The sequence below is a fragment of the Crocodylus porosus genome, unplaced genomic scaffold, assembly GCF_001723895.1.
Source record: "Crocodylus porosus isolate Cpor-Errol unplaced genomic scaffold, CroPor_comp1, whole genome shotgun sequence".
Taxonomy (NCBI): Eukaryota; Metazoa; Chordata; order Crocodylia; family Crocodylidae; genus Crocodylus; species Crocodylus porosus.
Window position 1 is genome coordinate 14,704,135 of NW_017728913.1, and position 18,424 is coordinate 14,722,558.

The 18,424-nt window shown below is 38.6% G+C and overlaps 1 protein-coding gene across 2 annotated transcripts in view; it reads left to right on the forward strand.

Moving 5' to 3' along the window:
* Positions 1 to 8,784, forward strand: part of GLRB (glycine receptor beta) — a 66,651-nt gene extending 57,867 nt beyond the window's left edge. For both annotated transcript variants that reach the window (XM_019534519.1, XM_019534520.1), the window contains one exon: positions 5,495 to 8,784. In XM_019534519.1, the coding sequence (XP_019390064.1) occupies positions 5,495 to 5,791 (297 nt within the window). In that variant the 3' untranslated portion in view covers positions 5,792 to 8,784. The remainder of the gene's footprint in view (positions 1 to 5,494) is intronic.
* Positions 8,785 to 18,424: the final 9,640 nt, after the last annotated feature.

An 18,424-nucleotide genomic window follows, 5' to 3' on the forward strand; every position in this document is an offset into this window, starting at 1 on the left:
ATTGGGATCTGTTTAAGAATATCTTAATAGATGCACAAAGGCATAATCAAGAAATAAACTTTCAGTGGATTGGGGGAAAGGGGAACAAAAGAAACAAAAAAATCCAACAGCCTGAACAGCCAGGGACTGACTTAGAAAGATTAAGTAGCAGTAAACAATTGACAGAAATGAATATAATATTGATTCTATTAATTATAGAAAAGTAATATTGAGAACAAAAGACTTGCATATTTAAGAACAATGCAAAGGCCAAAAGGGACCCTCTCAATAGGTATTAATGGTATCAAATTTGTTGCTAGAGGGAAATGGTAGAATTGCCATTAATAGGGCAGAACTGGTCAATAAATATTTCCATTTTGTATTTAGGGAAATATCCAGATGATGTGTTCTTATTGTATGATGATATTATTTCCATTCCTACCCTAGCTAATAAGCTATTAAAGTCAAACAGTTTTAAATCATCATGTCTGGTTAGGTTGTATCCAGGATTTTTAAAAGAGCTGGCCCAGGAGCCCTGTGAACCATTAATGTTGATATTTAATAAGTCTTGGAAAATTGGGGAAGTTCCAGATGACTTCAATAAAGCTAATGTGCCCATTTCTTAAACAAAGTAAATAGGATGACCTGAGTAATTACAGGCCTGACATCAATGTAAGCAAAATAAAAGAATGGCTGATATGGGACTTAATTAAAAAGAAGGATAATACAATTAAAATCAATGAACATAGCTTTATGTAAAATAGATATCCTCTCATTTTCTCCATAGATTTCTATGACATGGTAAGTTTGATAAAGATAATAGTGCTGTGGTAGTATACTGATTTCTGAAAATCATTTGACGTGGTTCCATGCAGCATTTTGGTTAAGTAGTTAGAAGTTAAGAAACTGGAAACTCAAGATGGTTTAGATGTGATCTCATCTCAGTCTGTAAGTACCTATATAGGGAATAGAAATTTGATAACAGAAGGCACTTTCATTAGCAGCGAAAGGTATAATGAACTTTAACAGCAAATTGAAGCTAGGCAAATCCAGAATGGAAATAAAGTGCAAATTTTTAACAGCCAGGTTGAACAATTATTGGACTCACTTACCAATAATGGAGAATGGTTGTGGAGAATTTTGCATCAGTAGAGACTTTTAAAGCAAGCTTTAATGTTTGTCTAAAATATATGCTCTAATTTAACTACAGCTGGTGGACCTGAAGCAGCGTGGAAGTAGCATGGCTTGTATAATACAGGAGGTCAGACTAGATGATTACAGTGGTTTCATTCTGGGTAAAAAATATATAAGTCTTTTCTTCAAAACTTCTGAGTTCTGAGTTTAGGCCCTATGTGTGATTTATTAAGATCCTGGATGGAGAAAATATAATATAAGTATATAAGCCAAGGTATATATGTTTTAGTAAGAAGGTATTGATGTGCAAGGACTGGAAGTTGTCATAGAATCAGAGTCATAGAGAAGAAGGGCTGGAAGGGAGCTCCAGAGGTCATCTGGTCCAACCACCTGCCTGAGGCAGGATCATCCCTATCCAGCCATCCCATACAAACCATAATCTAAACTCTACCTAAAACTATGGTCAACTCTGACCCAACATAGAGCTTTAAATCTTTAAAACTTACTTTCTTTGTAAATCTTCAGTGTAACGGTCTAAATATCAAGCCCTTCGTAGCAGTTGACTTTCTAAAGAAAATATCCTCTGTCTTTTGATAAATTTACAGGAGTATTATATGAATCCCAGATTTTCCAGGTATGGGGGAAGGGAGTGATACAAAAGGCAAATGAGCATTTTTTAAAATGTACAAAGTCACCTCATTACCAGAAAATTGTAGGTATACTGGAGGGAATTTAGAGAAGAGCAACAAAAATACTTGGAAGTGGAAAGATTTATGAGAAAGGATTAAAAGCCTGGCTAAGCAATAGCTAAATGAGAAAATGGAAACAGTGCAAACCCCCTGGGAAAGAACAATAATTAAAAGTGGTACAAGAAGTATAATTAGGAATAATATGATAAAATCACAAGGGGAAAATTGAGCCTGAGTATCAGACAAGAACTTCCTAAAAATGAGATTTGTTACAGTATGGAAAGGTGTCCAAAGCAGAGTAGTGCAAGTCCTAGAAGGTGGTAGAGTAGTTAGAACTAGACAAGACAAAGTTATGCTCTGTTATTGTGGTGAACAATTGTACATTTGTTGGGACTAGATGACTTAATAATTTCTCCCAACTCCTTTGATTGCATGAGAATTGTTTTGAAAATGTGCTCAATGTGATGTTAATTTTTAATCTTGACAGTTCCACTGGTTTTGTTTTTATATTTTTTTATATTATTTTCTGGTGGCACCTGTGTGTGCAAGGTACTGTGCACACACATAAGAGAGCTTAGTTGTCAGCCCCCTAAGTACATGATGTGTTCTGACATGCAGGAATCTGTGGTATATCTGTTAATCAAACCTGAGTGTCTTTGATTATGTAGAATAGGAGTCAGACACTGTACAGTGTAAATAGATTAATAATTACTGAAGAGAAATATATCCTAGATATTTTTAGCTAAAATATTTAAATTGCAAGCTAAGTTACACTCCAATCATGCACATTACTCTTGCCATCTACATCTCCCAATGCAGATGCAATTAGATAGGTTTATAGGTTGTAGGCCTGGGAGAGACCTCCTGGATAAAGGACTCTACTATTGGAGGAAACCACAACATATAATCCTCTTCATAAATAAATCAAGCATGATCTTAAGTAGGGAGTTTGACCTGACTGTTCTGAGTAGAGGATTGTTCCAGACTGTTCAGAAACCAATTGCAAGATAAAAAAAGAGAAAGAGGGGGGAAAAAAGGCTTTATAATTATGGAAGTAAAATGTCCAAAGTTTAAAAAATAACCCTTCATTTTGTTGGGTATTTTGCATATCAGCTTTGGCAGATTCTATCTTCAAATGCTCTGGTTTTATCAAAAATCAAAGTTTGACACATATGGAAACAAATGAGAAACTTACAGTGAAGTGGAACATGGGCTGACTTCTTCCTTCTCCTCCCATCCCCCCCTGAAATCACCCTGATCAATAAAAAAAAAAGGGGGAGGGAATCACCCAACTCACCCAAATAGTATATACCATATGTTTCCTAAACCCAGCTTTATTTTTATCTGGTGTCAGCTTTCAAAATGTTTATCAATAGATCAAGAAAATCCAATGCTGAACTTACTTCTCTTCTTTTTCCCCTTACTTTTGCTCCAAATATTCTAAAATTAAATGAATCATTGGGAGAGATCAAAGTACAATTAGATGTCCAGCTCAAATTGTTGCATACCAGTGATCTCCAAATTTCTTCAAATTGCCTACAGTTTCACCCTTTCAGATGTTTGTTTTATCTAAAATATGCCTAAGGAAACCCCCCTGGTAACCATTTATTTCAAAACTTTAGTCCATGAATGATGGTTAAGTGTCATTCCTTGTCCTTTTATGGGATAGCAGAATAGACAAGTCTGTGATTGAGATAGAATCATAGAAAATTAGTGTTGGACGGGACCACAGGAAGCCATCTAGTCCAAACTCATGCTCAAAGCAGGACCATCCCCAAGTAAATCATCCCAGCCAAACCTTTGTCTAGCTAGATTTTAAAACCTGCAAGATGGAGCTTCCACAACCTCTCTGGGTAACCTGTTCCAGTGCTTTACTACCCTCCTAGTGAGAAAATTCTTCCTAATATCTAACCTAAACTTCTCTTGCTTTGACTTGAAACCGTTGCTCCTTGCTGTGTCATCTGCCACCACTGAGAACAGTCTAGCTCTACCCTCTTTTGAACCACTCTTCAGGTAGTTGAAGGCTGCTATTAAGTCCCCTCTCAGTCTCCTCTGCTCTGGACTAAATAAGCCCAGTTCCCTGAGCCTCTTCTCATAAGTCATGTCCCCCAGCCCCTTCACTATTTTTGTTGCCCTCTGCTAGACTCGCTCCAATTTGTCCACATTCTTTCTGTAGTGGAGGGCCCAAAACTGAACACAGTACTCCAGGTGTGTCCTCACCAGTACTGAATAGAGGGGAATCATCATTACCCTTGACCTGCTGGCAACAGTAGGTCACTTCCTTACCAATGCAGCCCAGTATGCTGTTACCCTTCTTGGCAACAAGAACACAATGCTGGCTCATATTCAGCTTATTGTCCACTGTAACCTCCAGGTCATTTTCTGCAGAGCTGCTGCCCAGCCAGTCAGTCCCCAGCCTGTACCAGTGTATGGGATTGTTCCATCCTAAGTGCAGGACTTTGCACTTGTCCTTGTTGAACCTTAGGAGATTTCTTTTGGCCCAATCCTCCAACTTGTCTAGGTCACTCTGACTCCTAGCCTTACCCTCCAGCATATCTGCTACTCCCTCCAGCTTGGTGTCAGCTGCAGACTTACTGAGGGTGCACTCTAGGCCATCTTCCAGGTCATAGATGAAGGAAGATATTGAACAAAACTGGCTCCAGGACTGACTCCTGGAGCACTCCACTTGACACCAGCTGCCAACCAGACACTGATTACTACTTTCTGAGCTCAATGCTCTAGCAGTTTTCTATACCTCTTAGAGTCCATTCATCCAGCCCATACTTCCTTAAAATTTCCTCATACCCTTCTTTCCTGGCTGAGACTCTGGGGCTACATCCAGACTTGAACTCATAATCTACTCACCAGGAGTTCAGCACACAAACCCATAAACTAGACAACAAGACTGTAATTCCTGCAGCTCGCAGGGCTGGTTCTAAAGGCTCACACCAGCCCTTTAACTCATACCATTAGGCTTCTCAGGTCATTTCATAGGGCTCTGTAATACTTCTCCTATAACATGACTCCCAGGAATGGTGGAGCACTAGACAGAGCTAGGAGAAAGACAGGAATTCAGTCTTTCAGGAGACTGAAATCCTCAAGTGCGAACCCCTAGTAAGCAGACCTAGCAAAGTGGTATAGCACTTCTGTGAACTGTCTTTATAAAGACACCATGGATTGTTAATACAAAGAGGATGCTGTCCCACATTTTCAGGGGGTCCATCTAAGACAGAAGCTATGTCTGTTAATTGTCTGATGTAGAATACCTAGGGTCTTTTGTATAAAGTACTAGAGTGTTTAGAGTTACTCTGGATTGGAGCTTCTGGGCATAATGTAAGTATTAAATAATATCCATTTGGTAAAATTATTGAGCTCTGAATCCGCTGAGGAAAATATTTTTTTCTCTTTCTGTAGCCTTAAAATGGAGCAATCTAACTATAGCTACTTCCACAGCATGAGACATCTTGTACATGCAAAATTATACAATTATGAATGTTTAGATTAGTTTATATGATTGACTGATCATCCTTAAGTACTTTTTAATGCAACCATTCAGCAAATTACACTAATGTATGAAATACCCATTAACAAGTAATTTCTTATAGGTTTGTTTGCTATTTTCTCTAACAGCTGCATTATGTTTGTGAATACTGGTGAGTAGATCATGATTTTCCAAACTCTTTATTTCATAGGTTGGTGAGACCAGATGCAAAAAAGTTTGCACTTCGAAATCTGATCTGAGATCCAATGATTTCAGCATCGTTGGAAGTTTGCCAAGGGATTTTGAATTATCAAACTATGATTGTTATGGAAAGCCCATTGAAGTCAACAATGGGCTTGGGAAATCTCAAGCCAAGAACAACAAGAAACCTCCCCCTCCCAAACCCGTCATTCCATCAGCAGCAAAACGAATTGATCTTTATGCAAGAGCACTGTTTCCTTTCTGCTTCCTGTTCTTCAATGTCATATACTGGTCTATATATTTATGATAAATCTTTAATTTTTTTCATTTGTGTAATATATATCCCATTTCATTACTCCCTTTCCTAGTCATGAAGGCCACTCTGTGAAATTATTTGCATTTGCAAAACAATATATTGCATTTTAGATGCCATGTGATTGTACTGAAAATATGGCATCTTAACTTTGAATGACAGCATGACACTGCAATTGTGCTCTGCCCAATGGTTGTATATAACTGTACAGCATACATCCTGCTTTAGGAATATATGAAAGGCAATGCATTCATTATAAAGCCAGATAATTCTCTTCAGTTATTAGTACCATACAAAGATTTAAAGTGTTTCTGATAATGAAATTGATGTGCACGTTGAGTATTATTAAAATCAGTATTATAATATATGTAGTATTTAAGAGCTCTTCTCATGACTTTCGGAAAAAAAACCCAAAAACATCTTGTTCCTGTATAATTTTAGATGGCACCGTTGAAGAACAAACTAAGTTGTAATTCATATTATTTAAAGTTTGTAAGTGGAGGAAGTATTGATGAAGCTGATCTCTTCTGTGTGGAAAAATAAAGAACAGAGAATGACTAGTTTTGTAAAATCAGCTCATTTAGAAAAAAAATGCTGCATCCTTCAAGCTAGCATACTTCAAAGACGTGAAATTATGGTGGTAATAAATATTGGGCCAAATTTTGGCAGCCATCACCACAGGCACAAGTTAGAAAACCTGTAGACAGAGAGGAAATGTAAGGTAGGGCCTTTCCTGTTTCTATATGATGCCAAACAAATCTATAAACAGGTTGGTCTCCAGGCTGTAGGCCACAGGAGGTTTGGGGAAATATCACAGGATAGGGCCTAAAATTTCAGGGTGCACTGTGTATTTTCACATGTTCTTGTTCTCTTGCTCAGTTGAAGAAACATTTCCATGCCTGTGGTATAGAAGAATCATAATTTATTTTTCATCTGATCTGGTGTGTCTGTGTTTGCAGACACTGAAGTTCAAAACTCTTGAGTTTAAATGAACCAGTTGTTTCCATAGTTGATTCTCACCTTGACTCATACTCAAGGTTTGCATTTGCATTTGGCCAAGCTTGTGCATGTTAGCACAGCTGACCAAAAAATATGATCTAAGAGTCATAATGAAGGGGAAAATTGTTTGAAGGACAAAGAGACTGAAGCCCATAAAAAAAGTCAAGGTTTCCTGTCTGGAGGCCAAAGAGGTAGTTGTAATGTCTGCCTTCACCAGCCCATTTATACTGCTGCTTCCTTTTGGAAACAAAATCCTATCTGTAATAAGGGTGTGATAGACTGGAGGTCTGGTGAGAGACTGCCTTTGCTCCCTAGACCCAGTCACTTGACATGGTTAGGATTATAAAAATATAATAGTCAAATATGTAGTGTAAGGATCAGTACCCATGGATTTCTGTGGCCACTACGACCCTGCCCTTTGTGAGGCGATAGCAGAGACCATGGACAGGTGTCACATTTGTGCCAGGAGGAATGCCCTTCTTCCAACACAAAAAGAGTGTACAGCTGTTCAAGTTTCTTTGTGGAAGATAATGGGCTCTTCCATGAAAGCATGAGAGCACTTCCCACCCTCTGTCAGGGATCCAGGGCCCCAGGTTGCCCAGAGTGATGAGGAGGCAGCTACAGGCTGGAATACCTATATGCTCCCCCGTCTCTCCAGGTTTTCCAGCCCTGCAAATTTCCCAGATTTGCTCTCCCTAGCCAGAGTAGCTGCCTTCACATAATACACAGGGACTTTCCTAAGGTCAGAGTACTGTTTCATCAGGTTGAGACAAACACATTTCATTTTATGTAACTAGGGTATGGTTGTTAGTCAAAATATTAAATGGAGACAGCTCCCACTACTGAGTGCCATACAAAAATTAATCTGTGATCAATCTTCTGTACAAGATAAAAACAGGAATTTGACGGGGGGGGGGCGGAAATAACTGGATATTCAAACTAAATCTATGGCAGTCCCTTTTCAAAGAGAAACAAGTCAAATAACCTTTGTTGAGACAAATGTCTTTTTCATGCGGGACGTGTCTGAAACCTGTGGGACAGTCTGGACCATGGGAGAAATCTCACATGGCATCTTGTAATTTGGAATGCAGTTTTTGTCCCAAATTTCAGTTTGATCTGGAGCCTAGATACTGCACAGAAAGAGCAAAAAGAAAGTTCACAAATTCTTCATTTGGCCTTCCATGCACACGCACACACAGTGTGTGCCAGTGGTGATAGCTGCTTGCGCACGCACACACGCAAGCTCTTCCAGTTTCAAATCAAAGGTTTACTCTTCTGATGAGAAATTCACTTGGTGTCTACTTGAGACCTATACACTGTCTGAGCACACAAAAATTAAATTATTTTGGATAGTCTTAGGTCTTCTGTCAAACGTTCTGATTGATTGTTCTTAAATTACAAATCACAATACATATAGTGGATTATTGGTAATTTTTGCAGCAACAATCTATAAAAGGTCTAAAAAGTTCTGTCATTAAGGATATGGGTGTTCAATTATCCTCTGTCTCCCTTTTCTGCAGTTTTCAAGGGTCTGTTTACATAGGCAACCAGAATTTAGCTTCAAAGGGCAAGCCAAATATTGCTGGACACTTTGGCACTTAAAACCTTGATGTGGGGGGGGAGTTAGCATTTTTAAGGGTCCATTTCAAGGTTCCATTTTTAATTTACTTGTTTTTGTCTATTGAGACTATTTTAGGAATTGCTAGTATAAACCTAAAGGGTCAATGAAAAAGAATCATAAGAGAAAATGGAAGGGGGGGATAACTTTTGTACATATACTCAGAGCAATATATTTATATATATTATTTTTCTCATTCTCGTCCTTTTTTCTTAAGTTTCTGGAGGGCAAGCAAATAATTACCCAGAGTTGGAAATTATATGCCTTTTGAAGGATAATTTGCTTGTTAGCACTCTAATAAGATGACTTATCTGTAATTAATGTCCACATTTTATCTGTATAATCTCAATTATAGATTTTATTGTTAAATGAATCTCTGTTCTGTCTCGCTTTTCTGCTTACTTGATGGCCTCTGTGTTTATCATAAACTATTTAATCAATAGTACTTTTCAACTCCACCAACACAAGACAATGGGAAAGGTATATTCATTATTATGGCAAATGCTTTATTTTCATGATTATACAAAACCAAAGGACTGGAATACAGGATAGCATCTCATTCTGAATACACACATTTCCCAGTAATATCTTTATGAAGGCTAAAATAATAATTACCTTGTACTTTGACAGCAGAAGTATATCAAACTTAACAATGTATTATTATTTCAGAATTCCTTCAGTTACCTCAGTGAGTAATAATTGATTTAATTCATCTATTTAATTGTGTTTTTCTCCCAAGTATTAAAAGGTCACGAGGAGTTTCTCATGTCATGTTATCAAAATATGGTCCTTCAGCACCCTCTAGTTGTACAGTTCTGCCTGTAAAAGCCAGTTGCCTGCTACAGTCTGGAATGGGGTTCATAACTATGCCTAGGAAAGTGTTTTTCAGCATAGTGATATTGTGGACTGCTGCTACTTTCCAAGTGAGCTCAAAGCATGCATCAAATATGCTAACTTTAGCAACTAACAATACAATAGGAGTTAAGAAAATATTAATAAGAGTTCATAAAATGATGAAGGTAAAGTTTCTAACTCTTCTTGAACACACAGCAAATTTTTAATTAGATTAGCCATAATGTTGTTCATAACTTCTGAACAAACAAAAATTGAACAGCCTGTTTTGAAAGGAATACTATCTGTGTGTTTCATTTGCAGTTTCCTGTAATTTCTCCCACCTGTATCCCTGTAGGCAGAAGAAACATACTTCTATTTCCCCTAAATCTGTGTATCTCCCAAGATACACCTGAGTCTCAGGGATTCACAAAAGGGAAATGGATTTCCTTTGCCTCTGCTCTGCTCTGCTGCTGGCTTCTAGTCCCTGGGCACCACAGCTTCTACCAAGAAAATAGATCAGTGTCAAACCTTGCATTTGAAGGTGTTCTGAAAAATCAGTTGCCTCTGAATCTCAGGATCTTAGGAGTATGTTTCCCCTGGTCCCTCTTGGATTCCCACAAAGGTGAATTAAGCTGTTGCTTGGAGCACATATCATTCATTTACCTTCTTTCCTGTAGAATTGGCATCTAAGAGTTTGCCTATACTTGGAAGTCCGTGTGCAGACAACTAGGGTATCACTTTACAGCATATTAACTACTCTGCAATAGTTCCCTCTATGGACCCTCAAACTTTGTTTGCATTTGCTTATTTTATTCACAAAGTACACCGTAAAGCCACACCTTAGCTTACTGTGCAGTAACTTTCTTACATAGATAAGCTTTAAGTCTGATGCCCACTTTTAGATGGAAGTCCTGCAATCATTGTTGGACTAATTGTCTTCCTTTATTGTCCTTTAAGGTATATTACACCTAGTTAATTTTCTGCCCATGGAAACTGACACAAGCAATTTTAGAACAAGTGAGTTACTTCCTGTTAAATTTTACTCTTGGAAAAGATTACTAAAATAAATCTACACTTCCAACTGGCTTTTCTACTTCTATAAATTGGGCTTTGTATAATGACATTTCTACACAGGTAGTTTAGTGTGCAGTAGGTTCAGATATGAATTTATAGTGCATTAGCTGCTCTGCACTAATGTAAGTGGATGCTCTTAGTCCACATTAAAAGTGCCTTTGTTCAGGGTTGCTTTCCAAGTGTATAAAGTGACACTTCACAGAGGCATTCCTAGGGCAGACTAAACTTATCCACAAAGGGCAGGGGTTGGCAACCTTTCAGACAGGCCAAATTAGCACAGTACAGTCTGAAGATGAGCTGCCACTCCTCGTTCAGCTGCTACTTCAGCCACTGTTGCTGTGCTTCTCACCCTGCTCACTGGAGCCAATTGCCCACTGACATCCTATCAGCCATACAACCAACCTCTACATTGTTGCTGATGACCTGCTCTTGCAGGCTGGATGAAATCACTGTGCAGGCCAACACTGACCTATAGGCCATAGATTGCTAGCTCCTGAATGAGGAATTTGCATTGAGAAACTCGTGCTGTTAATTCACACTCCCTACTTGCTTTGGTGAGCAGCATTCTTTTTTTCAATTTCTGTGTCCAACTGCATATGCAACATTTTTGGCACTTATGTAGTTTTCAGCTGTACTGCCAATCCATTGTGGATGCCCAATAATCCGCTCAATAGCAGCAACTACCAAGCATGCACAGTAGGCTATAAACTGATCCCATATGTGTATATCTGAACATAAGTTCTAAAACAAAAAGGGGGGAGAGGGGCCTTTGACATTTTTGCCCAAAGGATGAGTCATTTAGACAGTCTCTTAAGAAACAGGAAACCCTGGTTCTAGGGGTCTTGAACCTTCTTCTCTCCAACTCCCTAGCTGCAACCCCAGGTCACATACCAGGCACGGATCACATCAGTCCCCTCCAACACTCCCTTTGAAGCTAAGATACTGTACCTTGTATATTTATTGGAAAAAATGGTTTGAAAGCAATGGAAAAGTTTCTGCTCTGCTGGGAATGGGGCCCAGCCAGAACCCAAGGCCCACTTCTATCTAGAGAGGCATCCAGCCCACAGGACTATATACCCTTACTTTATTCTTCGTTCTCTATCTCACACTTATTAGTCACCAGATTTTGACAGTAGAATTTTAACTTACTCATGCCCCACATACACACATACATAGCCATGTATCCATCCAGACAGTAAGTAGCCTACTGAGCATGTTCACATTGCAAAGGTAATAGAATCACAAATTGTGTGTAAAGTGCCAAAAATGCCACTTACATACCTGGAAAACTGCCTATTGGGAGCATAAAATAGATTTTTTCCCCCTTTCTCTACAAACCAAATATTTGGACTCAGGACTAAGGGTATATCCCTGTTTTTGAGAGTTATGACACGTAAATATAGATGTATCACGTGTAAGTGGATAAGAGAATTCAGGGATGCTAGTACTTGATCTTCTGATGTCCTGGATCTGGATGTTGAAGGTAAAAATGAATTCAGATATAGAAAGAATTTATAACATTTTTGTGTCTAGAACAGTAATTTGTTGAATACTATACTGAATAGTACATTGTAACTGTATGACTCAATGGGGTTCCATTAGTTTCATATTTTACAGTAATAGCTATTATATCCAAGTAATATAAGAAGTTAATTCGTGGTCTTAGAAAGATATGGAGCAAGTTTCTGTTTTCCTTTTGATGTCAATGGGAGTGTTACCCTTGAATTTAAAGAAAACAACACAATTTAAAGCAAAATCCAGTCCTGAACTGTTCTTCCCCATTACAGGTCTGTCTCTACTTTTGTGCCACACTTATCACCTGTCTGAGCTGCTGATAACTCTCCATTGTTTAAAAATCTTCCTTTTCTCATGAGATCACATCCAAAAGCCTCCAAATGTCTTAAATTACATTCTATAAGAATTAGCTTTTTGATGATTTACCAGGTAGGATATCAGTGAGTATAACCATTAACAGATTTGCAAAATAAGGGTACAAATAGCTTTATTGAAATTTGTTTCAAAAGCTTAACGGAATCTCTATGGATATTTCTACCCGCAGTCATTGTCATGTCTTCTTCTCATGTAGACATGCCCCACTTCATTTTAAAATGAATAAGGATTGATAGCAGTGTACCCATGGCAGCACAAAGTCCAGCTGGCACTGAAACACTGATCCAAGATGCTGGGTAAATACTCAAGCAGTTATCCCACACTGGTCTGTTTCCAGGGCCACATGGTTAGCAACACCCAAATATTCTGTTTAAAGATAACTCAGCTATGTCGACCTGATTTACAGGGAACTCAATGCAGACATAACTTACATGTCACAGCCTTCTCATCTGGCTCTTTTCAGTGGCAGGTTACCATTTTATTTTTTGTCATTTTCAAGCCTGCCTGTGGCTAGCAGAAACAAACAGGTCCAAATGTGGCAGAAGACTTTTCCAGTCAAAAAATATTTTTGTCCACTGCTAAAGAAATGGCGTATTCTTACCATGACAGAATGCAGTTTTTGGCATTGTGGAGAGGTGATAACTCTCTTTAAAAAAGCTTACAAACAAACTTGTGTAAGGCATATTCAGAAACATACAGTGATCAATCACATATATATATATATAACCAAAATGGTGTTTGCTTTGCAATATGACACTGATTATAAATTTGGTTGTTTCAGAGAGATTCAGAGAGGGGTTAAGTGCTTCCACCTTGGATCTCTTTCAAGTTCAGGCTAGTGCCATAGGATCACACACAAATTAATACTAAGCATTAACAGCATTATTCATTGTGAAACGTAGTCTACTTGTTTCTATTAAATATGCACATTTGTTAATTGACTCTTTTATTAGGAGTTCCTGATTGCATGAGAATTTCTTGGTTCTGATTAGCCCAATACAGATGAAAAAAAGTTTCTTATGCCCTTGGAAAGGCCTACTTTTTGAGATTTTATCAGGTTGGGAGGCTTTGAAAGACTCACTACTGCCAAAGAAATAGGATAATTAAGTTCCAAGAGTTATTCCTCATATTCTTTGCCCATTTTTGGTGAGAAATCAGGAAGAAAAGTATGGGGTACAAAAGAGAAAAATGGGTAATGGAAGGGATAGAGAAATCTGTCAAATCTGATAGTCCCTTGAGAGGTATGATATGCTAAGGATTAATGCTGTAAAGACAGTTTTGAGATGTTTAACCACTCTGTGGCATTCACAGAAAAAGGACTCTTATCAAAAGACCTAGAATCTAGGGAAATAGGTGGAACTGAAGTTAATATAAGAGAAGAGCTTATACTTAACAATGAAGGAAGACATTTGGGAGAAACCTATGCAAATCTTGCACCTGGTTTCATTATAGGTACAGGAATGAAGGAAGAAGAAGAGGCTGGATCCAACCCAGCCCTGTGGCAGGGTTCCAGGTCACAGCCTCCAAACCAGGGCAACAAAAGGCTGCCTACCCCTACTTTACACCAATGGGTAAAAGGTTATCACTGGTCAGAAAGATGGACTAGAAGACTGTTGCAGGGTCTCATTGCTGTACTAGTTAGGAACCTTCTTAAAATGTCTAGCCTAAATCTATTCATATCCAGTGTATATATTTCCTATCATCATCCCTTAGTTTCAATAGCTCTTCTTGCTCTCTGGTGTTTAACCCCATCTGTATTTACAGGCAGCAATTACATCCTTTCTCAATCTTTGTTTGCTAGATTAAACAAAATAACATTTTATAGTCTCCTCTTGAACTATGAGCCTCCATTTTCCTTCTTAGCACTAAATGTTCAACCACCCTAGCCTTGTAGCCCATTTCTATATTGTTCCCATTTTAATTAATTTTTCTTCAACATGGGTGATCAAAACTGTGTTCATTTTTAGGTGAATCTATTTGGAACTAATATTTCTGTATCTCTACTGAAAAAGCATTGGCTGGTAGTTAGCTCCCAGGATTACATTTGCATTTTTCATGGCTGCATCACTTTGGCAGTCAATAGTAATTGTACAATTAACTAGTGAACCCAGGTACTTAATGTCCTCATCAGAAATCAGGTTTGTCTGGCATGATCTACAGTTGGTAAATCCATGTTCTATTTATCCCATTTTCTATTTATTTCCATGTCCTTAAATATTATTTCCTTCAAAAGTTGTTTCTTATTGAAGTCATGCTTTCAGTCCTATAGTCCTATATTTTTCTTCCTTTGAAAATACAGGTAAGTATATTTGTTATTCTCCCATTCTGCTGTTAACTCCCTAGTCTTGATACATTAATACTTGGTTCCAGACCTGTGATTTCATGTGCCAATTCCCTTGGAATTCTGCTTTGCTTATAGCTTAATTCTGGTAAGTTCCTACCAACTACCCACCAACTATGAAGATGACCAAATACAGCTAACACTGAACATGACTATAAATCATATAGAAACCTATTTTCATATTCCAGGTCAAATTAGCCAAATCAGTTCTGAATCCTCTCGATTGAGTAACACTCAATTGTTCAAATACCATATGCAGTGCTACAATCAGCAATTGTTTTCCATCCCAGACTTTTCAACTTGGGTCTTCAGATACTCTCAAATCCTTTGGCAGGCATCCTACATGCAGGCCCAAGCCCAGAAGCTTGGGGTTTGGATGCCCCCCCGAGTCTCACTTGCCCTTAACCAAAGGTCACAGGAACAAGCTAGAGACCATAAAGTAGGTGTGTAGCCAAAATCCCCCACTGGAAGCTGGCCAGTGGGAAGCTAATTACAAGAGTCTCATAGTGTGTCCTGTCCACAGTATGTTGGACAAGGGTGCGCCCTCCACTACACAATGACAGTTAAGTCCATCTTGGTTTGGGTAACACTAGTGCAGCAGCAGATCAACAACTACACTTGATCTTAGCCCACAAGAGGCTGAGAACACATGGGAACCTACCATGAGGAAAACTTAGTTTGGTCCATGAAAATAAAATATATGCTTGTGCCCATTTGTAGTCCTCCTCAGTGCTGACTCTTTTTAAAGTCATGTTGAGCCACTATATTTTCTGTTTCTTCCCCAGTATTGAATGTCTGGCAAACATTACCAGATGTGGCCCCAGACAATTCAGCCAGAATCCCTCAATTGCCCCATTTCTCAGCCTCTTGCATATGCTTAGTGTGGCCCAGCCCTCCAAGAGGTGAAGCCAGACCGGGTTGCTCTGTGCCTCACTTGCATATAAATTTTTGGAGGATCCTCTGTGTGACAGAAACACCTGATTCCAGCCACAACTGGTGAGTTGATTAGCACATGGATCCTTTGGCAGGTTTATCTGGAGTATACACACATACTGAGCAGTGCTGAGCTGTGGGTTCACCATGGCTTGAAACATTATTGGCTCTGGGGGGCCCAGCCCAATGAACTATATGGTAAACCATGACCATTTAGTTTGTGGACTGATATTGTGCATAGTCTGTACTATATATAAGTAGGTACAAAAGTACTGCTCAAAAGTATGTTCATGGAGTACTTGCAGTAGTTTCCAAAAGAGGTAAAAATGCATCAATTATGAGTGAACTAAGTTTATGTGTACCTGTAGTAATTTGTTTATATACAGGTACATTTATTTCCAGGTCAGTGTTTTCAAATTTTCCCCTCATTCCATGTGCTCGGGCAGTGCAGGGTCTGACAGTAAGGAGTAGGAGAAGGGGCAGAGAGGGGAAGAAGTTGCGGGGTCAGAGGGCAAGGGTGCTACCTGACTCTGCAGATTGATTTTCCCTGCTGTAACAGTTGGACGGAGACAAATTCAAGTCAAGCTTGTGCCTTGTAGAAATTATACAAATGTATACATTTTTTCATGCGGTCTTTAACACGCCTAGTACAGTGAATAAGAGCAGGTAGACAGGAGGTACTATATTGTAATTAAGAATATTGCTTTGTTTATTAATAACCACAGATCCAGGGCATAAAAGTAATTGAAAGCTATCTTTTCTTTCCCATTATCACATTTACTGAGTGTAGTCTGGCTTTTGATGATGGTGCCTAACTGTCCTCTCAATTATACTAGCTTTACAACATAGTTATTCTTGATTTACCCTAGTGTAGCTGAGAGAAAAATCAGCCCCCCTACGTTTATATCTACCCTTAGGTTCTATTATCTATGATCTCCAAATATATATATTCTTATAAAAACTTAAGGCGGACAAGGTTTTTTGGGTGAATCTGATATCTTTTATTAGACCAACTTAAATAGTTGGAAAACAATTTTTTAACAAGCTTTCAGGTTCAAAAACCCTTCGTCAGGCTGAGGAAGTTTCAGCAGCTGGCGTGTGCTCTTCCTGGATGGAATAAATAGTAAAGAAGCCAGAGGCTGGGCTGGTGTGCATGCAAGACAGGCAGTCAGTGAAGATGTAGATTGAGGAGTCAATGGGTGAGAGACAGGCTGGATGGCAGGGGCAGCGGGGAGAGAACGGGGATAAAAAGAGGAGAAGTACCTGGGGAGTCAGATGTCAGGCAGGTTATAATGTGCCATAAATCCAATGTCTATATTTAGTCCATGATTTTTAGTGTCCAGGAGGTTGATGAAATGGAGTTCATGGGCTCGTCTCTGGGAAGTGTTTTGTAAGTTTCCTTGGAGGATCAGGACTGAGATTCGGGAAGAGCACACACCAACTGCTGAAACTCCCTTAGCCTGACAAAGGGTTTTTGAACCCTAAAGCTTGCTTCAAAAATGTTTTCCAACTAAGTTGGTTTAATAAAAGATACCAGATTCACCCAAAGGACCTTGTCTGCCCATGTCCTGAGACCAATATGGCTACAACTTACACCCCAATAAAAACTTAGCATATTCCTCCCCTGATCAAAACTCTATAAGAACCTGAAGTTTACTTACTGGAAAAATGAAATATCTCTATTTTTTAAGTGATACATAGATTTTACTTATTTAATATAATAGAAAACTTATAGAGAAAGATACATGAAATATGGACTCTCAGGATTAAATAAGATAGCGATAACTTCTCTTAATTTTTCATGTCAGTTCGGCAACTGGTTTCAAAATGCATCAGTATAAGATTAGGTATGTATGTTTTTTCAGTTATCTATATTTATTAGTCATGTCTACATTAATTGTTTACATCAAGTAAACTATATAGGTGCAGTATGTTAAAAAAATACAACATTTTCTATCAGGTATCATCCACACGGTTACCCTCTACATTTTTAGTCAAAGCTGTTGAGAGGATCATGCTGTACTATTGGCATCATGCTTTCACAATTATCCTTGAATCCTTCCACTCTCACTTTCTATCATTAGCCATTGCCACAAAGCAACTGCTTCTCATGATTTAATTATCTCTGTGTAGCAATAGTTACAGGTGACATGCCTGATCAGAAGTTAAATACAGATAAACTAGAGGGGTGCTGATAGGCACTAAGAATGATGACTGTACCTTATATTATGAGGAAATTCCTTACCTTGGCAACATACTAGAATCATTCTAGTATGTAGTTGTGACAACATACTAGACTCATTCTTGTTTTGGGCTCATAATTCATTGTTCTATCCACAAATATCCTCTAGTCTGTTACTGAAGGGGCTCTCAGCCACAGGAACTTGCTTCTTGCCAGTGCTAGGATCAAGTTCCTCCTGCACTGGCAGTCAGGTATGATGGTATCTGATTTGTGATCCCACAATCACATCTCTTGCTGTGTACATGTGGCATGGCAGGAGATGTGATTGTGTGGATTGTGCATTAGATTCCACCACACCTTTATCTGCATATGAAGAGAGGCCCTTGGTGATGGCTTTGTAGTTTACCTCAATTTCTTCCAGTCAAATTTTAGCAGCTTTTTCTTGTACTCTTTACTGGCATGTCATACTAATATTTTGTGTACATTGCTTACAATTGCAGAAACCTAAAAACTCTAAATTGCCTGAATTCCAGTTGTCTATGCCTATGTATCATTGGAGTAGTACTGGTATTGAGGAATGATCAGAAAGCTAGACAGAGTGATGATAACTACAACTAGGTTAAGGACTGGTTAGGAGCAACATTATTAGAATAATTTAGGGTATAATTTAATCAAGTTACATGAAACGAAAAAGCAGTCATTTGCAATGGCTCTGCTGCAGCAACCTGGCAAGCACTGAGCACTGAACTAAGAACT